Source organism: Tripterygium wilfordii, chromosome 18, assembly GCF_013401445.1.
Source record: "Tripterygium wilfordii isolate XIE 37 chromosome 18, ASM1340144v1, whole genome shotgun sequence".
Classification (NCBI taxonomy): domain Eukaryota; kingdom Viridiplantae; phylum Streptophyta; class Magnoliopsida; order Celastrales; family Celastraceae; genus Tripterygium; species Tripterygium wilfordii.
The window spans coordinates 7956260-7981803 of NC_052249.1; the positions used below are offsets into that span (position 1 = coordinate 7956260).

At 38.4% G+C, this 25544-nt stretch overlaps 1 protein-coding gene and 1 non-coding gene across 2 annotated transcripts; one reads left to right on the forward strand and one right to left on the reverse strand.

Annotated features, from left to right (window-relative positions):
- Nucleotides 1-14987: 14987 nt before the first annotated feature.
- LOC119983418 lies at nucleotides 14988-17111 on the reverse strand. The gene is made up of 4 exons (XM_038827105.1): nucleotides 15764-17111; nucleotides 15506-15652; nucleotides 15368-15427; nucleotides 14988-15220 (listed from the first exon to the last, which is right to left on the reverse strand). Exons 1-4 carry the CDS (start codon nucleotides 17109-17111, stop codon nucleotides 14988-14990), a joined length of 1788 nt encoding a protein of 595 aa, XP_038683033.1.
- On the forward strand, nucleotides 16819-16925 carry LOC119984900. Its single transcript, XR_005464998.1, has one exon. It is a non-coding gene; the product is annotated as a small nucleolar RNA R71 (small nucleolar RNA).
- Nucleotides 17112-25544: the final 8433 nt, after the last annotated feature.

Here is a 25544-nt window from a genome sequence, read left to right on the forward strand (position 1 = left end):
ATAGGTTCAAGTTGTTGCGTGCCAATATGCACGCACTTCTGCGCTAGCAAGGGTGTGCGAAGATTTTGGATGCGGATGAGGCAGCCAAATTGTCCAAAGAGGAGATCCAGAAGTTAGACATACTTTCTTCTTTGCGGCAACCCTTGACATCTTTGGGGTTTTGTTGATTCGCTTTGGTTGGGAAGAGTGTGAGAGAGTTTGTTGCTCCAAATGAGATTTCGGGTAGTTCTTGCCATTAAAAGCTTTTCTCATTGAAATTCTATGTAACCTTCGTTCATATTAGTGAAACTTTCGTTGTATTCGCCCGAGGAGTAGGTAGTTTGCCGAACCTTGTTAAACTTGTGTCTTATGTGAGATTGTCATTAGTCTCTATTCTGTTTTCGTATTATTTGTTATGTCGAATTGAGCCAGTACTATTCACAACACTAGGGGTTCAAAGGCTTGTTGAATATACTAAATACAACCATGATATCTACGAAAGTGAGTTATATATTTCAATTTGATTTACTTTTATTTATCTTTCAAAGTTGAGTTACGAATAAGACTTCACATAGCAGTATAGTCCAGCGCCAATTTGGCACATTTGGACCTTTAAACAATTTTATCTAGGGCTAAACACCAAAAAAAAAGGGAGAAGCATGTTGGAGTCGAAAAAGAAGGAGAGGTTGGAGCCTTCTTCTACCTTGGAACTTTTGGAGTGTTCTTTTGGGTTTCTTCTATGACTCTATTAACCATATCTTTCCTTAAGTTTATCATAAACTACGTCATTTTTCTAGGGCTCTAATGTAGCCTAATCATGATAACTCAGTGATTTTAGCCGATATTGTTAATTAAGTTATTTTCCATGTTTGATTAAATATTGTTATGATTAGTACTTTTGAATATTTGTCTAACATTTAATTGATTTGATGCTAAATTGAGACATGAATGTGAAGTTTAGGTTTTCCTTCTTCCAATAGATGCCATAGGTAACATGGTTAAAAAAAGAATGTAAGATCATGACTTGTGTTAGTTTCTTAAAAATTTTTCTTATTATCTTAACTTAAATGTTAGGAATAACAAGGGTTGGTAATCAATAATACTTTTGATAATGCCAGGAATGGATTGAAGAATGAATTAGAAAAAATCAACTATCAATATGAATAATAATTGAGATTAACGTACTAAGGAAATGGGGTAGGATTGATTATGGTGAAATTAGATGCTCTAGTGCTTTAATTAATCGAATTCATCACTTATTTTTACATTCTTGTTTTCTAAATTTTTTAGTTAATGATTCAATTCTCATCATTTGGTCATTCAAATAGAATTTAGGATTAATCGTAATTAATAATTAATAAAATTGATCAATCTCGTGAGAGATTATTTTCTTGTTAGTATTACTATTTGTTCAATTTGTACAATTGCAAAGTTGCACGACAATATCATAATATAATATTTTATCAACTGACGTAAGAATTATGATGGTATTTGGTGTCTTCTATGCTGGACATGAGATATCAAAAATCCTGCTATTGGGAACAGGAGTATTGTGGTTATAGATGATGAAAATCCAGGTGTATTAGGACTTGCTGTCAGTCCAAAGGTCTTGATGATGTGTTGCACCCAGTCTGACCTTTTCACCAAATGGACTGCGTGTAGTTAGAGAACACAAAGTTGTTGGCTCGAGGTTTGCCTTCAGGAAAAAAGGACTTAAAATTCTTGTAGTGTCAATATGGAAAAAAGCAAGAGAAAGAATACTATCACTAGAATAAAAAAAGACTTCTAATGGAGGGAAATGAAAAAAATACATTCTTGAAATGCATCAAAAATTTCATTGAAAATGGATACACCTTGAGATGTAAAAAGGCATGCTTTACAAGCTAAATTAAAGACATAGCCGCAGAGGCTTTTAATAAAGGAGTGAAGACACTGGGTCTGTGGTTGATGCGGAGTGCTTGTAGACTTCTCTTATTTCTTCTTTTATAATGCTCATGATGATCACGATGATGTCTCTTCTCCTGTTTCCCTGGCACTTTCCTTACATAATCTGTCATGGGGAATCATAGGAAACCAGCTTCTTGTTGCTTGCTAGAGTGATTGTGTTAGTGGGCTTCATAATCATAACCTTCTCCTGGAAATGGGGATGATGATAGCATCTCTCTAGTCGTGCTCCTTCTTCAAGGTGGATGTAGATGTTTTTGGATATCGTGGTATCTTCCACCTTCATGATTGGTAGGCTTCGTGCTTGAGATTAAGAAAATATGGCTAAAAAATATTATCTTTCTTTAGGTGCAGGATGAACGTGGCTTTGGCTTCACAGAGTTGTGTTTCAGCTAGAAACATTTTGAGAAAAATTAGGGACATAGGGCTAACAGACTTTGATTTCTCCAAGACTCTCTTTGAGATAATCTTGCTAAAATCCTGGTTATTCCTCAACAAACAAACTTTGAAGAGGATAAATCGTTAAGACAAAAATCTTCTCATTTACAGCCTTTTGGACATTGATTTTCATGCAATCTTGATTTTTAGTAACTGATCCATGGATTCCAGTTCAACAACCACCAGACAATCCTATAAAATAAACAAACATTATAAATAAAAATGCCACGCCCTTGCCATGTGTCACCAGGAGATTGATTGTTCTTTGCAAAGCATGGGGCCCATCTTAACACTTGTCATGTAATATCCCGTCTCTAGAAAAGAAAAAAAATAATAACAAAAAATAAAAGTAAAAATAAAAATAAATTAATTAGACTTAGTTATGAAAAGAATAAAAATCGTAGGGTGAAATTGGAATGTCATAAGGGCTTACAAGAAATCTTGAAATAATGTTGGGTCAAAGTAAGAAAAAGGGAAAGGAAAATAAAGATTAAAAAAATAGAAGAGAAAAAGGGTGCAGTAGCAACGGATTCTCACTTTTAAAAAAAGACAAAGGGATTGTCTCTCGCTTTTCTCTCCAAACACATACCATAATCGACAATCACTATTCCGGTGAAGCTCCAGCCGGCAAGGGTCATTCTTAGGTGGACTCACACACATATATTAATTTTCTACAAGAAAAATAGAAGGATTAAAGTAAAGGGTGTTGCTAAAGAAACTCACTCTATCACATATGACGGATACCAAAATTAGCATTGATTTGATTTAAAGATTTGATTTTTATTGCTACACTGCAGCTCTTTCTTCCATGTCTTTTCTCCCTGTCTCACCTAAATTAGTAGCATCAAATGTTTTCCACTATTCCACTAACAGTAAGTCACACCTCTTCAAAATTGTTCAAAAAATGGTGACCAATTTAATGACTAATTAATTTTAGGGTGTTGTTATTTAAATCCACCCTATATCTATACCTATTTAAAAAAAGTTTAAAAAGTCAAGAAATGATGCTTCTCTCTCTATTGATAAAAGAGGAGGAACCAAACAAAACAAATCCTCTCTCTTTCTGTGCATGAAAAGCATCAATGTTATCATTACACTATCATCTTCCATGTCTCTATATATTATTTTATTTTTGTGTTTTTTATACTTTTTTTTGCAAAGGAAACACCACGGAGTTAATTAATTTATGTAAATTAATTAATGCAAAGAGGAACTTTGTTGATTGTAATACTAAAGGACATAGTCGTCTTTAAAAAATGACGTAGTCTGTATTTTAGTAATTGTTGACGAGCTCCGTTTCGGACAAACCATACCTTGTCGGAAGCGGAACGATGACAGACGAACACACGTGGACGCCTCTCCTCGAAGAAAAAATTTACATCAAATACTCGTGTTAATCCGTCAGCATTAGTGTTCGTTGAGTCTGATTCCCCTCATTCTCGGGAACAAAGTAGACACAGTTATTCGTTTGGAGGCCCCGACTCGAAGAGCGGGGAAGACATATTCACTCGTGCTAATACGGCTACATTTGAGTTTGTTGAGCCAGATATTTTCCAGTTTCAGGAACCAGCGAGACACAGTTGCTCCTCTACTTACAACTACTCTGTACATGCCTATGTTCGTCAGTTTCCACCTATACTTCATCCTTACATTATGCATGTACAAGACGTAAAACCTAATGGAAATTGTGGCTTTCGGGCGATAGCTGTCTGTCTTGGTCTTCATGAAGATGCATGGGTAATTATCCGATATAACTTAATAGAAGAGTTGCACATATTCAGGACACAGTACATTGCAATATTTGGCAGTGATGACCAGTGGACTCATGTTTACAACTCACTGAACTTCTTTGCATTAGATGGAGGAGCACCGATTGAGCATTGGATGACTATGTCAGACATAGGTCTCTTGATTGCTTCAAAGTTCAATGTGATATTACACTTTTTAAGTGCTGCACAGAGCTTCACGTATTTTCCACTTCGATCTACTCCACCACCGTTGTATCAACATGTTGCTATCGCTATCTGGTACGTAAATAATAATCACTACGTCCAGGTTCCATTGATAGAGGGTTACCCAATGCCTCCCATTATGCCTCAATGGGTTCACTTCTGGCATGATTGTGCAACTACATGGGCTACCCCGTATGCGGAGTGAATTCATGTGTACATGTAGTATATGCGTCCTAGGTTTCCTTCCGAAACAATTGTGTTGAAAGATTAAAAATGTAACGTGTGTTAATATGTTTGAATACATTTGTTTTAAATATCCAAGACTTTTGTGTTATTTGATTTTACCTCGTACAAAAAGGGGAAAATCGAAAATTCAATCGGATTCGACGAATTGTTGAGGTCCGTAAAAAGGGATTATAAGAAGGGAAAAATCCAAGACAAGGAACATGGGAGAGAGAGATGGCTAGACTTGCTAATAAAATTTTAAAAAAAACACTCTAATTATCATTCAATCGGACGGTTGCAATTAAGAACCTTATTAATCCCACAATTTGACCAATGATTACTTACACTAATAATGTGGTGAATGGCCATCCATCAATCATGCTTGTCATAAAGTCTAAGTGATGAGTACCATAGCTATAACCTTGCACGTGACAAAAACTTAGGCCTGAAATCATTTGGTCGACTGGTCCGGTACCCAAGGAAAGCTACTGCCGTGAGATAACTTTTGTCAATCATAAGGTGGGTTTATATAGTAAGTAGGGTGAGTGTTTTTAGAAAAACCCTAAGGTAAATTTTGAACTTAGGGTTTGTGGGTTTAATGAGTTTTGGGATTTAGATTCAATGAGAGTTTTCTTTATTCAATAACTCAAAATTAGGTTTTAATCTTCTTATATTACTAGGTCAAGTGTGGTTCTTGAACCAATTCAAGAGGAGATTTTGTTTTCTTGATTGATGGAACTAACAAGTTTCAAGGTAAGGTTTCTTGACTCAAATTGTTCTAATTAAGGTTGAGTTGGGATGAAAATAATATTGTGATAGAATTTTAATTGTTTAACCTTGAAAAATTAAGGTAGAATTGAATATCTAAGAAATGGGTTAGATTGTGGAGTATGGAATGTGGGACTTGAATGGGATGGTGAATATGAAAACTTAATGGAGTTTATTTCATTGAATAGGTTAGTGAATGAATTGGCCTGGAGTGCATGTTCCTTTCTTGGTGAGAATTTCGAGTTCACTTCGACGTAGGGATTTCTTACCCTTTTTATTTCGAAACACTTTCAAGCCACCAAATTGCTAGAATGGTAAACTTTGGTTTCCGCCTTGATTTGTTCCGAGGGGAAACAAGCCTTGATAGTTTACCATTATTTCTTCTATTATTATAGTTCATGTTGTGATTCTATTATACAAATGAATGACCCTTGGAAAGCTTGGTCAAAAACTGAGCTTTGTATGACTCTTCACGCATCTCGATGAGTGTGTATGTATATATTTGTTTATTGCACTAATGGCATGTTCTTTTTAAAGATTGCATAATAGATGCATCGTAGGTTTCAAGTATGGACTTGGAGCTTATGTTAGGTGTTGGATGTTATTTGGGCACGTGCGTGGATGATGGATAGGAGCCTTGTGATGGTCCTAGTCCATAGGATTCCCGAAACGATATTTATTATTACAGGCTGACTAGTTATTTGACGCTAGGCCAGGCGCGACAGGCTAAGATATCACTATGAGGCCAGCAGTGAGTGGTTGCGACCACATACGTGTTGACCTTCTCTCTAACAGTTTGAGATTGACGTTAATGGATGACTGGTGTTCGTTTCTTAGGATTGGTTGGATGCTAGAGAGAGAAGTAGTGAGGGTGGATTCTCGTCTGCTTATCGCCGCAGGACGGGAATTTGATCCATCGACTTGGGTGTCATTGGAGGCGGATATGGAGGTTTGGTTGGGTTGATCAGGTGCATTTGTTATATTGCATTGCATTTTGTTGCATCGATTACACATTGTTTCTCCTTCAGCCTTATTATTCTTTACTTGTGCTCTTTCGTTTTGTCCCTATTGAGCCTTCTGCTCACCCTATTTATTTTTCCTTCCCACAGGTGAGACAAGATATAGTGCACAAGCTGCGGATCAGTAGGAGGGCACGTGACGGTAGCAGCCTAGACTTTTGTTTATTCTTTTGTGTTTATTTGACACATGTGTGTGGTTATATGCGTATGGCATGATGATTGCATATTTTAGTTGTTTGAGTACATTGATGTACTAGGGTTATGACTATGGTTGATGTATGGTTTTTTTTGTTTGGTCGGGAGTGGTGTCCCGTGACTATTGTGTGTTTGATGACGATGATGGGATTTATGCATGACTATGGACCCTGAGGCTCGATTGACTTTTGATGGTGTTATATGTTGTTTCTTTATTGTGTGATCTGTTTACAGGTTGGGTTCTCCAATTTATGGGGAAATGCTATCAAAATTTTCAGTGAAATCATAATGGTTTGTGATATAGCACGTGAGGTGCTCGTTTGTGTTGTCTTTTTTTTCGCGTTCCACGAATTGGGGAGTGACATGTCAACTGACATGTAAGGGTCATTTTAGGTATAAATAGATGGACTTACCACACTATTTTAGTTTAGCGATATCACAACGTAGTTATAAATATACTTCTTATTTTTCCACCAATTATTTTAGGTTTTACTATTATAATGTACTTATCTAATAAGTTATTAACCAATAAATAAAAATATATTAGCTTACTCAATCTTATGATTATTTGACTAGTGTAATTATATGGTACTTACCTTGCATATTAATAAATACAAGCAGAAGATAAAAGAGAACCAAATCGACACGCGTCAAAAAAAATTGTTGAAGAAACCCAAATCAATGGTGAGACGATGCATATAGATACTCAAAATTGCGATTGATCGAAGCACAATATTCGTATGAAAGAAAGATCTACCAGGCATCATAAAAGAAACCAAAGCCAAGCCATAGAACCTTAATAACCAAGATCCTCACCATAACGGAACCTGAAACCAAAGCCAAGCCCTAGAACCTCGGCAACCAAGATCCTAACCATGATGAAACCCGCAAAGATACAATTCCTCACCATTAATAGTGAAACTCAGAAGAGGATCAAAGAAAATGGATTTTTTAGTGGAATTGGAGAATAAGCAGAAGATAAAAGAGAACCAAATTGACATGTGACAAAAAAAGGAATTCTTGAAGAATACAAAAAAAATTGTGTGTGATGTAATAATTCTCGCAAGTGCACAAGAGTCTACGAATAGTACAATGTATGCAAGTACGAGGTCGATCCCACGGAGACTAGTTAATCTAATTAATGTACCTAACCTGATGAATGATTGAGATTTGGGGAAAAAGGAAGAATGATTGATGTAATAAAATAAAATAAAAACAAAGAAATAAAATTCAGATTTTATATCCAATAAGAGAAGAACACTAGGGCAATGATTTCACCTAGTAATCCTATCACAAGCATCCAATTAAAAAACACACAATTATGGTTCCGATTCAAGGGTTGATTCTTTCTTAAATATGTTGGTTCGTTCGTTCGCGGTGCCAACAAATATTATTAACAATGGATTAATCCTGTTCGGTTCGCAATTTTTAACCCAAGGCTAACAACTCATTACGATCTAAAGAACTATAACAACCAATCAATCCCCTAAACCTTGTTCATGGCAGTCGACAATTGATTTCCTTAATTTCAGTTCCACTAAGACACGTGAATTCGGTTCGTTCCTTAGTCCTAGCTAGATGAATCTAATTGAGCATTCAATTGGTGGCCAATCAACCAAACAAACAATAGATTATAAACATAGAAATTAAAGACAAGAATCATGAACCAAAATTATGCATTCAATTAATTGAAGTACTTGCAATAATCATACTAGGCTACATCAAGCCCTAGCAAAGAGGTTTAGCTACTCATGTTATAAGAACACAAGAAAACTAAATATGAGAACGTCATGAATCAAGAACAAGAACAAAGAGAAAAGTTAGAGACAAGAACAAGAACAAAAGCTAGAGAATGTGGCTCTCCAATTCGTGCCTTCTATTGTGGTAGAGGACTCCCTTTTATAGTGACAAAAGCTTCCTTCAATTAATGCCAATTTCAATTCCAATTCCTTGTATGACTCGGTCTCTTTGTTTCCTTTTTCTTCTTGCCAAAATATTTCCTTCAAAGTCCTTCATATCAAAGCTTCCTTTTTTTGCCTTCCTTCTCTCACTCTTCAAAAGATTCACTTTCCTTGCTTAATTTGCTTGCCCGAGAAGTCTCTTTGAGTTGAACAACAAAAGTCCTTCCTTTGTCCTTTCTTTGCTTAATTTGTCTTCTTTTGATTTTCTTCTTATTCTTCTTTTTAGGAAACCTTACAATGCCCTCTTTTCTTGTTTGATTAGGATTGGACTTGAAATAATCCTTGAATTTGTGGGCTTCTCCGTTGGGCTTAAATCATAGGTCCAAGAAATACTTTTTTTCACCATTTTGTGCAAATTAACCTACAAACCAAACCAAAGATAAATTATGCAATATTCATGTCCATTCCCATAAATAGAGACAAAAAGAAGTGTAAATTGAGGTACAAAAAATATGTAAAATATAGTACGATCAAATACCCCCACACTTAGCTTTTGCTCGTCCTCGAGTAAAACAAAAATAAAAAACCTAACTCACTTTCGCAGGAATCGCGGTGGCACTCAGCATGTGACACAAGCCTTTAAACCCCTAGGTGTCCCTAGTGGACGAGTTATAGTCTCGTGAGGGTTTACCAGAACGACACCCACAAACATTTAAAATAGTCCTTCCAATCTCGCTCAAGCACCAAAGATGTCTTATAAACTAGTCATTAGCTAAAGAATTTCACAAAGAATCATGCTCAAATATATATGTTTAGAATTAGGCCAATATCAATACAACATATCTCAATCGAAATAGCGCACATTCAAACTCAATTTCAACTTCTCACAAGGAATTCTCTCAAGATTCACTCAATTTAGTGGTAGTAAAGTGTTTGCACTCAATTAATCTCATGAAAACAGTCCTACCATATGCTTGCTTGTCCACCCATTCTACACTATCAAAAACTTGTAACTTCATGAATCAAGAGGTCTTTATTCAAGGTTGTAATGGGGCCAAGGGTGAAGGTAAAAAGAAAAAGTGGTATAGGAAATCACAAAATTTCTAAAGAACTAGTAGAGCACACAAAAATTAGGGCATATATCATCTTGTCGGCCCAATCTTCATTCTCAATATTCAATACTCTACCAATTCTTCACAACTTCAAGATTTCTTTCACTATGCACATAAATTTTTTTCCTCTTTTATTCTTTTTTTATTCTTTTTTTTTTTTTCAGAACAATGTCAAATCATACTACATATTTTTCTTCTTCTTCTTCTTCTTTTCTTTTCGACACATTAACGCACATGTGTTCGACATCAAATTTATTCTCCACCAAATAACATCCCAAAATAAACAAGAACTCCCCCACACTTAATTCTTTTCATCATCAAACTCAACATACTAAACACCATCATCACTTGAAAAATCTCATGGTATGCTCTACTAATTCCTTAGAATTAGGTACGTAATTGTTTTTCGGGTTAAAGGGTAAGTAGATAAGTTTCATGAATAAAAAGGCTTATTTAGGCTCAAAGGGCTTTCTAGTGGATAAATACATTAGGGTATAGGCAATTTGGCTATAGAGGTATTATCCTAATGCCTCAATCATATTCATGTCATCACATGTATCAATATAGTCTCATAAAGGTTTAAAGCAAGTTCTAGAGAAACATATAATCATGAGAGCACACAAGAAAGAAATTGGATTGATTTGCATAATGTATCAGTCATATAGGCTCAAAACTCACAAGGGTAATTATGCAAGTCTACATCAAGTCTAAACGTGCTTCTTTCTCAATCAACATATCATGTTAACATTGGCCCATGAAAATTGTGATTCAAGGTCAATTCTCGTGAAAATTCTCTTTACTAACAAACTAATTTAAGACCTAAACAATTTATGTCTCATCATCGCTTTGGAAGGAACTAAATTTTTTTTTTTTTTTTTCAAAACAAGCTATTCTCACCCCCACACTTGAATTATGCAATGTCCTCAGTGCATGAAATAATGTGAAAAATAACGCGGAGAAAAAGTACTGAGTTAGAGCGATACAACCTAACTGCGAAAACATTCGGGAAGTAATTCCCGCGTAGAATTCTGTACTGAGCAGCTGTCATAAAATCATCAATTTCTTCTTCATCTGACGTCGGATTCACGAACCGTAAAATTCTGCAGAAACTAGACATCCGTATCTTTCTGTACATATATGGCTTGCATTCTGATTCGTCCTGAGTTGTCCCAGAAAATTGTTTCAATCCAGCGCTTTGGCACAACTTTTTCTTTCTGCAATTGATGCACAAATAGCAATTCAATTCAATGTGGGATGAGTGCTCTTCTATAATGAACTAAAATAATCTACAATAAAAAGGAACGAATTTACCGGGTGGGTTGCCTCCCACCAAGCGCTTTATTTAACGTCTAGGCGAGACGTAACTCTTCAAGTAGCTAAATTAGTGAACTTGGAATCCCACTTTTAGTTCATTGGGTTGTAGCCATCGCCTTCTTCTAACCACACCCAGTTCAACATCCAAAGTATGCCTTTTGTTACTTAGAATTGTAAGAGCAGTCGATTCCTCAAAAGGATCTGAATATCCTTTTTCCCTTTTTCCAAAAACCGCTTGTTGGAGGATTTTATCTTGGGGTACTTTCACAATTGAGGGGAACAACTTGTTAGTGGATAAAGGAAAGGACTCAATGGCGGGAGTATGCTTACCTCTCTCGTATGGCATGACTCTAGGTCGATTCATAGACTCAACCTCAGTTGGATGTCCTTCTTTCTCCACAATGTAATCTTTAATAGTGAGCACTTTCAGAAGAATTGAATAATTTGTGTTGTATATTCATGTTGTGAGGTTGTACATTATATAGTTACATTGAGAGCCCTAAATTAGGGAAACTAAATCAATCAAATCAACATAATTCTAGGAAACTAAATCAAAGTAATTAAAGGGAATATTTACAACCCATAATTACAAGAAACATAATATTCTCTCATAATTCCAACACTCCCCCTCAAGCTGGTGCGAAAAGATTGACGAGACCCAGCTTGACAAGAGATGACTTAAGTAAAGAAGGACCTATTGGTTTAGTAAACATGTCCGCAGTCTGAGCCGATGAAGGAACAAACCTAGGAGTGATAATGCCAGACCGAACTTTTTCCCGAATGAAATGGATGTCAACTTCTATATGCTTAGTTCTTTCGTGAAGAACTGAGTCGGATGATAGCATGATGGCAGACTTGTTATCACAGAATAAAGAGGACGAGTCTGTTACAGAAATACCCAATTCAGTGAGGAGAGAACGAAGCCACATGATTTCGCATGTACCTTGAGCCATAGCACGATATTCAGATTCAGCTGATGATCGAGAAACAACTGCTTGCTTCTTACTTTTCCATGAGATAAGATGATTACCCCGGAAAGTACAGAAGCCAGAGGTAGAACGCCTATCACTTATGGAACCCGCATAATCAGCATCAGTGTAGCCCGAGAGATCAGATGGTATATAGCATGAGAGACTAGATGGTGGACCTGACATCTCTCCAGAAGCATAGAATAATCCGAGACCAGGGCAAGATTTGAGATAACTGAGAATATGATAAACAGCATCCAAATGGGAAGTACGTGGAGAATGCATGTACTGACTAACAACACTAACAGCAAACGTGATATCTGGTCTTGTGTTTGTCAAATAAATAAGACGTCCCACAAGACGCTGATACATTGATGGATCTGATAAACAATCTCCTGAGTCTGGTGATAGCTTGAGGTTAGGAATCATAGGAATAGAGGCAGGTTTACAACTAAGCATACCCGTATCCTGCAGAAGATCAAGAACATATTTCCGCTGGGATAAAAATATGCCACGGCGAGAACGAGCAACCTCAATGCCAAGAAAATATCGGAGGGGACCTAAATCCTTAGTATCAAAGGATTTTCGCAGATCATCCTTTACCTGAACAATACCTGGGGAGTCATCTCCAGTAATAAGGATATCATCAACATAGACTGAGATAATAATGCACTTGCCCTGAGACTGGCGACGAATGAAACATGTGTGATCCGAGTGACACTGAACAAACCCCATAGCAAGCACAACTTCACTGAAGCGGCCGAACCATGCCCGAGGAGACTGCTTAAGGCCATAAAGAGATTTTCGGAGACGACATACTTTCCCCGAATACTCCCCCTGGCCGTGAAAACCTGGTGGAGGATCCATGTAGATAGTTTCGGAAAGGTCCCCATTGAGGAACGCATTTTTAACATCCATCTGATGTAGAGGCCAAGAGTATGTAGCAGCAAGAGAAACAATGAGACGAACTGTAGTAAGTTTCGCCACTGGAGCAAACGTGGCTCCAAAGTCTTTGCCGGGAATCTGAGTGAATCCTTTGGCCACAAGACGAGCCTTATAGCGATCAACCGAACCATCAGCCTGATACTTGATAGTGAACACCCACTTACAACCAACAGTGCTCTCACCAGAAGGAAGATCAACAAGGTCCCAAGTATGATTACGTTGTAGGGCATCCATCTCTGCTTCCATGGCAGAGACCCACTTAGGATTCTGGAGAGCAGAGTGGACAGAGCGAGGGATCAAATCGGAGTCAAGCTTGCTAAGAAAGGTCTTATAGGAATCTGAAAAACAATGATAAGACAAATACTTGGCAATGGGATGGTCAGTACTACTCGTAAATCCAAAACGGGAAGGGGGATGACGATCACGAGTGGGGTAACGAGGAACAGAAATAGGAGAAAGGGAAGTACCTGATTCCGGAGAAGACGTTGGCGGAGGGGCAGGAGCATACGGGCGCCGAGTATAGACCTGATCAAAGGGAACAAGAGATGGTGCACTAGGAGTAGATGATGAGTCAGGAGAAGGTGAAGGGGAGGAAGACTCGGGTAACAAAATCGGTCGTGGAGGTGATGATTGATCTGGGATGGTGAGAGAAGGCTCCACGGTCGGTTCTGATATAAGAGGGCTACCTGAGAAAAAAGGAATAGTCTCCAAAAAAGTAACATCCAAAGAGTGATAAAAGCGACGAGAAACGGGATCATAACATCGATAACCTTTAGACATGGAAGAATACCCGGTAAAAACACAGCGAATGGCTTTATCATCAAGTTTGGTACGGGAGGTACTACGATTTTGAACAAAACAGGTACAGCCAAACACACGAGGAAGAAGAGAAAACAGAGTAGTACCTGGCTGAAGGACATGAAGGGGTGTTGCACCCTGAAGTGCCCAACTCGGCGTACGATTGATAAGGTATGTGGCAGTAAGTACAGCTAAGTGCCAGAAAGTTTTGGGGACATTCATACCTCGAAGAAGACATCGAACGACAGACATGATGTGACGGTTCTTGCGTTCCGCGACACCATTTTGTTCAGGTGTGTAGGGGCACGTGAGCTGTTGAAGGATCCCATTTTGAGCAAGTTGAGTGCGAAACTCATTGGTGAGATATTCACCGCCATTGTCAGACCGAATGGCACGAACAACAGTATTGTATTGAGTTTTAACCATGTGAAGAAAATTAGTGAAATGATCAAAGACTTCAGATTTGTTTTTCATAAGATAAACCCAAGTACATCGAGTGTAGTCATCAATAAAGGTAACATAATAACGATGTTGAGAAAAAGCAGTAGTGGGAGATGGTCCCCAGACATCAGAGTGAACAAGGTCAAATGCAGCGGGAGAACGACGCATGCGAGGAATATAAGAAGTGCGTGTATGTTTGGACAATCCACAAACCTGACAATGAAATTTAAAATTTTTGCACGCTTTATTCAAAGGCGGAAAAAGCGAACATAGATATTGAAAGTTTGCATGGCCTAGACGAGCATGCCACAAATCTACAGTAGCAAGGGAAAAAACAGAGGAAGATAAAGTAGAAGGATCTAGAACAGAGGAAGATAAAGTAGAAGGATCTAGAACCGATAGTGTGGAAGCTTGAAGACTAGACAATGAGACATCAGATGAAGGTGGGTCACCAAAGTAGTAGAGGCCGTCATGCTCAAACCCCCTGCCAAAAATCTTCTTCGAAGTCAGGTCCTGTAAAAAACAACGGTAAGATAAGAAGACAACAGCACAATTCAGGTGTTTGGCAAGGCGACTGACAGAGAGAAGATTACATGTAAATTTAGGAACATAATAAACAGAAGGAAGAGTAATATCTGGAGACAAACGGGCACTGCCCTGACTACGAATTGGGAGAGAAGTACCATCAGCAATACAGACAGATTGGTTGATAGGAGTAACAGAAGAGGTGAAGGTGGAAAGCTCACCAGTCATGTGGTTGTTAGCCCCAGAATCCAAAATCCAAGTGGGATTCCCTGACTTACCATGGAAAGCAGTAGGAGTACCTGCAGCAATAATAGCTGATGACTGTAGCTGAGCAATCTGGGACTGGAGTTGAGCAATCTGGGACTGGAGCTGGCTCAAATCTGGTGAAAGATGACTATAATCCATGTCGGCAAAAGTAAATTGCCACAGTGCAAGCCAAGAAATCGTAAAATTTTACCCAAAGTTAGGCAGTAGTCGAATCAATTCGTGAAATAATCACGACTGGCAGAGATACACCAAGACAGAGATTTGCCAAAGATAACCCAACAAAGATACTTGCAACACTCGCTAAGAGAAACCGATAGACACGCGCGACGAGAGATAGGTGCGCGCAGAGACAGATACACACAAATATGTTTGAGATAGATGTGTGCGAAAAGAGACAGATGCGAACAGAGTCACGCTTGAGATAAAGAGCTGCCGAATTAGGGAAACTAAATCAATCAAATCAACCTAATTCTAGGAAACTAAATCAAAGTAATTAAAGGGAATATTTACAACCCATAATTACAAGAAACATAATATTCTCTCATAATTCCAACACTTTCTCCATTGATTTCTCACCTTGTGCTGCCTTGGGCTTGAAGGTCACTGTTTCTTCATTATTTGTCATTGTTAGCGTGCCTTTATACACATCAATTGTCATCTTTGCAGTCTTCATGAATGGTCGCCCCAAAATCAATGGAATTTCTTCTCCATGACCTTGGCAATCTCGCATATCAAGTACTAGAAAGTCAGCTGGAAAAATTAATCCATGTATCTTAACTAAAACATCTTCTAGTACTCCTTTAGGATATCGAATAGATCGATCGGCCAATTGTATGCCCACAGAGGTCTTTTTGAGTGCACCTACATTCAAAGATTCAAAAACAGAAAGAGACATTAGATTAATTGATGCACCCAAATCCAATAAAGCATGTTCAAAATTTTGATTGGATATGCAACAAGGTATAGTGAAACTCCCTGGATCCTTAAGCTTTGGCGGCAACTTCGTTTGTGATATGGCACTACACTCTTCAGTTAGTTGAACCACCTTATTCTCATCCAACTCATTCTTTTCTTGCACAGTAGAAGGTTCCACGTCCCTCTTCGGGTTTGTCTTTTGTAATGATTGCACTTCTTCTTTATTTCTTCTAAGGTGTCCCGAAAACGGGATTGGAGGGACATAAGGTCTCACGGGTGGAGCAAGTTTGTCGGGGTCAGACCAACCATTCATGACTGTACATCGTGGCTGTTCTTTTGCTTGATATGTGACAATCTTGTTCGATATTATTGATATTTTCAAATTATAATCAACAGCTTTCTGTTCTCCAAAATCTGTAGCAACTCGGCTTTGCTGCTCATCACAAACGGTAATTGCCATGGCTTGCTCTCTAGTGTTCGGATTGATCTCAGTTTGACTTGGAAATTTTCCGGCCTCTCTTCGACTCAATGCCTCTGCAATTTGCCCCACTTGAGCCTCCAATTTCTGTTGACTGATAGCCAATTGTCGCACCATGTCCTCCAATGTGGTGGTAGGTGGATTGGCTTGATTCTGGGTGTTTTTCCAAGAAAAGTTTGGATGTGCCTGGAAACCTGGATTATAGGAGTTAGAATAAGGATCAAACCTTGGATTCCGATTGTAGGAGTTCATCATATTTGCTTGCTCTTGCACAAACTCTGGGAAATCCACTCCTTGAGGGCATGTAATGGTGGCATGGCCAGGAACATGACATATGGCACATAGCTCTTGTTGAATTGTACGCCCATTCATCGCTAGAAGCATGTCCAACTTACTAGCAATGGCGTCAACCTGCGATCTCGGTGCAAAAGTGTCGGAATTATTAAGTTCATAAACACCAGCTCGCTTACCTCTGACTTCCGAATGTTGCGTCTCAATAGCTAGTCTCTCAAATAAATTTTGACATTCCGTTGGGGTCATATTCCTAATCGATCCCCCTGCATAATTATTAACTGCAGCTTTGCTATAAACTGTCAGTGCCTTGTAGAAAATACGCATCAACACTAATAAAGGCAAAGCATGATGGGGACACTGAGTTAACAGGTTATTAAACCTCTCCCACGCCTCAGAAAACGACTCATCAAGTTGTTGTTCAAATTGCATGATTTTGTCCCTGAGAGCATCAGCTTTCTGAGTTGAGAAAAAATTTTCTAAAAATTTATTTTGTACCTCAGTCCATGTCGCCAGTGAACCCGGCCTCAAACCATTAAGCCATGTCCTTGCTTTGTCCTTCATAGTGTAAGGGAAGATCTTCAACCTCAAGTGCTCCTCAGTAACTCTTGTAGACAAAGACATGCTGGAAACCATATTAAAAATTTCACGAATGTGACTAAGTGGGTCTTCCGAACTTAGACCATGAAAAGAAGCACCATGTTAAAGTGTATGGTCTTGAGCTCATAGTTCCTAGCTGCCGTCGGAAGTACGATGCAAGATGGAGATTCTGGAATGGTGGGGATGTCAAGATCACCCATCGTTTCGGCTTGCACAACCACCGCCATTACTTACAACCTAAAAAATTAAAAAAATAAAAAAATTTAAAAAGAAAGCTAAGTACACAATTAAACTAAACTAGTCCCCGGCAACGGCGCCAAAAACTTGATGTAATAATTCTCACAAGTGCACAAGAGTCTACGAATAGTACAATGTATGCAAGTACGAGGTCGATCCCACGGAGACTAGTTAATCTCATTAATGTACCTAACTTGATGAATGATTGAGATTTGGGGAAAAAGGAAGAATGATTGATGTAATAAAATAAAATAAAAACAAAGAAATAAAATTCAGATTTTATATCCAATAAGAGAAGAACACTAGGGCAATGATTTCACCTAGTAATCCTATCACAAGCATCCAATTAAAAAACACACAATTATGGTTCCGATTCAATGGTTGATTCTTTCTTAAATATGTTGGTTCGTTCGTTCGCGGTGCCAACAAATATTATTAACAATGGATTAATCCTGTTCGGTTCGCAATTTTTAACCCAAGGCTAACAACTCATTACGATCTAAAGAACTATAACAACCAATCAATCCCCTAAACCTTGTTCATGGCAGTCGACAATTGATTTCCTTAATTTCAGTTCCACTAAGACACGTGAATTCGGTTCGTTCCTTAGTCCTAGCTAGATGAATCTAATTGAGCATTCAATTGGTGGCCAATCAACCAAACAAACAATAGATTATAAACATAGAAATTAAAGACAAGAATCATGAACCAAAATTATGCATTCAATTAATTGAAGTACTTGCAATAATCATACTAGGCTACATCAAGCCCTAGCAAAGAGGTTTAGCTACTCATGTTATAAGAACACAAGAAAACTAAATATGAGAACGTCATGAATCAAGAACAAGAACAAAGAGAAAAGCTAGAGACAAGAACAAGAACAAAAGCTAGAGAATGTGGCTCTCCAATTCGTGCCTTCTATTGTGGTAGAGGACTCCCTTTTATAGTGACAAAAGCTTCCTTCAATTAATGCCAAATTTCAATTCCAATTCCTTGTATGACTCGGTCTCTTTGTTTCCTTTTTCTTCTTGCCAAAATATTTCCTTCAAAGTCCTTCATATCAAAGCTTCCTTTTTTTGCCTTCCTTCTCTCACTCTTCAAAAGATTCACTTTCCTTGCTTAATTTGCTTGCCCGAGAAGTCTCTTTGAGTTGAACAACAAAAGTCCTTCCTTTGTCCTTTCTTTGCTTAATTTGTCTTCTTTTGATTTTCTTCTTATTCTTCTTTTTAGGAAACCTTACAATGCCCTCTTTTCTTGTTTGATTAGGATTGGACTTGAAATAATCCTTGAATTTGTGGGCTTCTCCGTTGGGCTTAAATCATAGGTCCAAGAAATACTTTTTTTCACCATTTTGTGCAAATTAACCTACAAATCAAACCAAAGATAAATTATGCAATATTCATGTCCATTCCCATAAATGGAGACAAAAAGAAGTGTAAATTGAGGTACAAAAAATATGTAAAATATAGTACGATCAGTGTGTAAACAGAAATCCCACCCAAGAAAGCAGGCCAAAAAATTCAGACAAAAAAAAACATACAGACGAAACAAAAATAGAGACAAACTTACCAAAGTATGTTGTGGGTGATTTTTTGTTCAGATCTTGAACAAAGAGGTAGTTTTGAAGGGAAAAAAAATCAGAGTATCTATAAAGCAAGACATTATGATAGTTTCATAGAGATCGCGAAACAAAAAAACGGGGAGGGGCTGCCAAAGCTTGCGGGTGATTCACCATGATGAAACCTGAAACCAAAGCCAAGCCATAGACCTCAGCAACCAAGATCCTCACCATAATGAAACCTACAAAGATAGAATTCCTCACCATTAGCAGTGGAACTCTGAAGAGGATCAAAAACAACAAAATTTTTAGTGGAATTGGAGAATAAGCAAAAGATAAAAGAGAACCAAATTGACATGCGAGAAAAAAGATGTTGAAGAAACCCAAATCAATGGTGAGACGATGCATACAGATACTCAAAATTGAACTGACCTGTTAATTCAATTGCAGAGATCATTCGTGGGAGAAGCATGAATCATGGAGAGAAGAAGAGGTGCCCAATCACTAAGAGAGATGCATGGATATGTTGAATGAAAGCGTGCAGCAAAAGATAAACGCAGGGGAAGAGTCGTTTGACACGGCCGACAAAGAGTCGAGAAGAAACTTAAACGGAAAAAATAACTTTAGCCTGCCTTTTTTCTTTAAAATAATTTAAACCACTTTATTCAGTCAAAGCATTCAAAAGACATGTGACTTGTGAGTCTTGTACTATTGTTGACTAATGTATTCAGCGGGAGTAGTTTTAGGTAGATATCTTTGGAGCCATATCTCTGTACAGTGCAATGTACTTTTATTGATTATTTTATTTTTTCCTTTTAGCTTAAGATGTAAGTTTTGGTTCATTGTGAAAGGAAGAAAGTAATTCATCTCTTCCCGAATACCTTTCCTCTCTGTGTAATCCTTATGGGTTTCTAAAGGTTTTCATGGTATCGGAGCCAGTCGTGCTTCTCTTTCTTCTTCATTGATAGCTGTATTTTCTCTCTTCATGGCCACTACTGCTGATTCCCCTGCTACCACGGGTGTTCTCACTATTGGTGCTTCTTCGTCCACAAATTCCTTTGATGCTCCTCTCAATCTGACTGCAGCAGACTATGCCGTTAATAAACTCATATCACTTCCCCTCACGGGCGAAGATAACTATCATATCTGGAGCCGCACGATTCAGACAGCCCTAGAAGCTCGTAACAAGCAAGGCTTCGTTGATGGGTCCTTCCTTGAACTTGTTTCTACTGAACCTCGCTATCCTTCTTGAAAGCGTTGTAATAGTCTTATTGTAACCTGGTTATTGAACTGTATTTCCAAAGATATTGCTGCCAGCCTTTCTAGTTCTATTACGGCTCGTGAACTGTGGTTAGATTTGAAGACTCGTTATGCTGCCGCGAATGCTACCCGGATCTATGAGTTGCGTCAAGCTATGAGTAATACTCGGCAAGGGACTCTCAGTGTCACTGAGTATTATACCAAGCAAAAGATGTTTCGGGATGAACTTCTTTACTACAATAACATACTGGTGTGTACTTGCGGTTCCAGTGCTGCACTGGTCCAACACCAACAAAAGGAGTATACAATGTTGTTTTTCATGGGACTTAATGATTGTTTCTCTGTGACTCGTAGTCAAATTTTATCTATGGATCCTTTGCCCAGTATCACCAAAGTCTTCTCAATGATTCAACACCAAGAGAGACAACATACTCTCGCTCAAGCAGTTTCCTCCACCAATTCTGCTTCTATTTCACATGAATCCTCTGCTATGGCAGTTAAGGGCAATGGGTTCACTGATTCTGGGAAGACTGGTCAGGGGCGTCGCGAGAACTTGTCTTGCAATTATTGTCATAAACAAGGTCATACTATTAACAAGTGTTACAAATTGAATGGTTATCCTTCCGGCCAACCCAAGAGACAGCAACGTTATGAGAATCATCCCAAATCTGACCGTGGTTCTTTTACTGGCCATGTTTCATCCGCTGATGTGCCTTTATCACCTCAGCAATCTTTACAGATGAGTCCTGATCTTTGCAATCAGCTTATGCATTTCTTGAAGATGAACTCCAATGCTGCCTCAGCTCATGAAAATCCTCCTTCACTACCCTCTTCAGGTAGTCATTCACATTCTCCGCTGCCTTCTGTTTCCGCTGTCGCAGGTAATGTTACTTCACATTCTCTTCCTGTGCCTTCTATTTCCTGGCTCATAGATAGTGGTGCAAGTGATCACATTGTTTGCTCTCTTGATTTCCTTACTTCGGCCACACCTTTATATGACTCTTTTGTCATTCTTCCAAATGGAGAGCGACATGTTGTCTCCCATATGGGTTCTGTCTCTCTTCCTGCTGATATACTTCTTCATCATGTTCTTTGTGTACCAACCTTTACCATCAATTTAATTTCTGTGAGCAAATTGACTGCCACCCCAATGCTTGAATTGACATTTAACTCTACCACATGTGTTTTGCATGACTTGGGCACGTTGGGGAGGATTGGAATGGGGAGCATGCATAAAGGACTTTATTTCTTGCAGACTTCTTCTTCAATGATTAACTCTGTCATGGCATCTTCAACCACTTCTATTCCTTCTATGCTTTGGCACCATAGGCTAGGACACCCTTCCATGTCTGCAACTACACTTTTGCCTAAACCTCAATGTGAATCTTTTGAGTTTTGTTCCGTTTGTCCTTTAGCAAAATTGAAGCGCAAACCTTTTGTGATTAGTGTAACTAAGACGCTTACACCTTTTGAACTTGTTCATGTAGATATATGGGGTCCTCACTCCACATTATCTATTGATGGTTATAAATATTTTTTGACCATTGTTGATGATCATAGTAGAGCCACTTGGGTACATTTGATGCACTCCAAAGGAGAAACCAGATTTTTTATTCAGCAATTTTGTGCCTATATTGAAACTCATTTCAATACTAAGGTTCAGAATTTGCGTTCAGATAATGGCATTGAATTTCAAATGCATGATTTTTTTGCCACCCATGGAATCCTTCATCAAACCTCTTGTATCTACGCACCCCAACAAAATGGGGTAGTAGAACGCAAACACCAGCACATCCTAGCTACAGCCCGAGCTCTGCGTCTTCATGCTGATCTTCCTGAAAATTTTTGGAGTTTTTGTATCCTAACCGCAGTTCACCTCATTAATCGCTTGCCCTCATGCCAATTGGACAAACATAGTCCCTTCCAAATTCTATTTCATCGCCCTCCCAACTATAATGAGCGTCGTGTCCTTGGCTGTTTATGCTATGCTTCCATTCACCCTCGTCCTTCTTCCAAATTCCATGCACGTGGCCGTGCCTGCGCTTTCCTTGGGTATCCTTTTGGTATCAAAGGATATCGCTTATTTGACTTAGAATCCCATGAAGTGTTCATCTCTCGAGATGTAGTGTTTCATGAAACCAAATTCCCATTTCATTCTCTTACTCCACCTGATGAAACAATCTTTCTTCCCATGGCACTTGAAACATTATCTTCATTACTATCCCACCAAAATCTCACTCTTCCTTCCCATGACATTCCACCTGTGTTATCTCCAGCTGATGTACCTACTCTTGGTGAGCCCGAGCTCTGCACTTCTTCTGAATCTGTTCCTCATTTAGCCACCAGTAATCCTCCACGTCAATATCTTCGCACAAAGAAAACCTCTTCTTATCTCAATGACTATCAATGTCATCATACTGCATGCGTGTTCCCATTCCAGGTTGCTCCATCACCCAAGTCCTCTTCTACACCTCTTAATGGTAAGCATCTTCATTATTCTAATTTCTCACCAGCTCACACTTCTTTTTTATGTGCTATTTCCTCACTTCATGAACCCTCTAATTTTGCGGAGGCAGTCAAAAATATGGTCTGGCGTAAGGCCATGGATGTTGAGATACAGGCATTGCAAGACAATCACACTTGGGACCTTACTTCTTTACCACCCGGGTGACGTGCTATTGGATCCAAATGGGTCTATAAAACCAAGTTCAATGCAGATGGTATTGTTGAACGCTATAAGGCCCGGTTAGTGGCGCAATGATTCACCCAAAAGCCTGGTTTTGATTATACTGAGACTTTCTCCCCTGTGGTAAAAATGGTAACAGTACGTGTGTTTCTAGCTTTGGCTTCAATGTACAAATGGCATTTACATCAGCTTGATGTTCAAAATGCTTTTCTCAATGGAGATTTACATGAGGAGGTATACATGCACCAACCTCCTGGATATCAAACATCACATCCGAAGTTGGTTTGCAAATTGAATCGATCGCTCTATGGTCTCAAGCAAGCTTCCCGTCAATGGAATGCGAAATTTTGTTCAATTCTCCTTGGTTATGGTTTTTACCAATCCAAGTCGGACTATTCCTTGTTCACTCTCAAAAAGGGCAATGGTTTTGTGGCTCTCCTCCTCTATGTGGACGATATGGTGATCAGTGGAACCTGTACAGCTCTTATTCAACAGGTTAAGGATTATTTGAAATCTTGTTTCAAGCTCAAGGATCTGGGCCCCATGAAATATTTTCTTGGTCTTGAAATAAATCGATCTTCTAAAGGTGTAATGATTAGTCAGCGGAGATACACCTTGGATCTCCTTCAAGACTCGAATTTTCTGAATGCTAAACCTCTGGCTTCTCCTACTGAGCTCAACACGCATCTTTCTCTTCACTCGGGGACTATCCTCACTGATCACGGCCTTTATCGTCGTTTAATTGGCAGGCTTACTTATCTCACTTTAACCCGACCGGATATCAGTTATGCAGTGCACAATTTAAGTCAATTCTTGCATAAACCCACTGATCAACATCTTCATACTGCTCACCGTGTCCTACGGTATTTGAAGAGTTGTCCTGGTCAAGGGATATTCTTCCCTTCTACTCCATCTCATGATATCCGAGCTTACTGTGATTCGGATTGGGCATCTTGCCCAGATTCTCGTCGATCCGTGAGTGGTTTTTGCATCATGTTTGGAAATTCTCTTGTCTCTTGGAAATCTAAAAAGCAACACACAATATCACGCTCCTCGGTTGAAGCGGAGTATCGAGCAATGGCGAATACTTGCAGTGAACTTGTATGGCTTTCTACTATTCTACATGATCTCGGTATTCGACGTACTCGACCTATTCCTTTATATTGTGATTCACAAGCTGCCATTCATATCGGGAATAACCCTGTTTTTCATGAGCGCACCAAGCATGTTGAATTGGATTGTCATTTTGTACGCGAAAAGGTTCAACTAGGTTTACTTCTACTTCTTCACTTCGCTACTATAGAACAACCAAGTGATTTTCTCACTAAACCAGTTTCAGTAAGGCAGCTGCTTCATCTTCTACACAAGCTCAACGTTATTGATCCATATCGTTTAGCTTGTGGGGGGTGTCAAAGCATTCACAAGACATGTGACTTGTGAGTCTTGTACTATTGTTGACTAATGTATTCGACGGGAGTAGTGTTAGGTAGATATCTTTGGAGCCATATCTCTGTACAGTGCAATGTACTTTTATTGATTATTTGTTTTTTCCTCTTAGCTTAAGATGTAAGTTTTGGTTCATTGTGAAAGGAAGAAAGTAATTCATCTCTTCCCGAATACCTTTCCTCTCTGTGTAATCCTTATGGGTTTCTAAAGGTTTTCTTATTCCACGTGACAACTACACATTCACTCTGGAATCTGACGTGGATCACTGAGGCAGCTATATTTTCGCCTTAGGACTCCGTTTTTATATATGTATATAGATATCAATTGGTTATAATGTAGTTAATGAAGGTCTACAGGGGAAACAGTTAGATGATGCAACCCAAAATTTTTTTTGTGTAACCAGAAATCTATCTAAAACATGATCACATTACTCTAGGGGTATTATTCTAGACAATCAATTACTTTATGATGTGGTTACTCAATTTTATTATTAATTGACTATATCAATTATGATTAAAAAGTACTTTTATTCTAAGTAGATATTATAAATTTAGTGTAACTCTAAGAAAATTATAAAAAACTATTCCAAATTTATCATTGGATAATTGACAAATTGACCTATATAGTTTAAGTATTTTTGTTTATGGCAGTGTCACATAAGTATACGCCTCTTAAAATTAATTGATTAATATAAAAGGAATGATTTTGAAATAATTTAGGATAATGTTTGTATCAAAAATAGGCCCTACACATCAACTAACACGTGTCAATATGAGCCCCACAATTTGTAACGAACATCCAATCTACTGGTGACATGTGACAGAGGCAGGGTATTTTTATCTCTAACGTTTATTCATTTTGTAAAATTCTGGCGGTTGCTGACCTAGAATCGAGGGATCAGTTACTACAAATCAAGAATATTTGAATTCCAGTGTCCAAAAAACTACAAATCGGAGAATATTTGTCTTAAGAGTTTATTCTCTTTTAAATAAGTTCATTGAGGAACAACTGAGATTTTAGCAGAGTTATCTCAAAGAGAGTACAGGAGAAACCAGAGTTTGTTAGCATCGTGTTCCTGAATTTTCTCACAAACGTTTTTAGCTACTACACGACACTAAGAGGTCAAAGACACGTTCGTCCTACACATCGAGGAAGAGGACATTTTCCACTAGTGTCATCGAAATGGTTGTTGTTAGCTATGTTCTCACAACTCCAAGCACGAATCCTATAAATTTGTAAGGTGGAACATATCACAACCTCCAAGAGTGTCCACATCATCCAG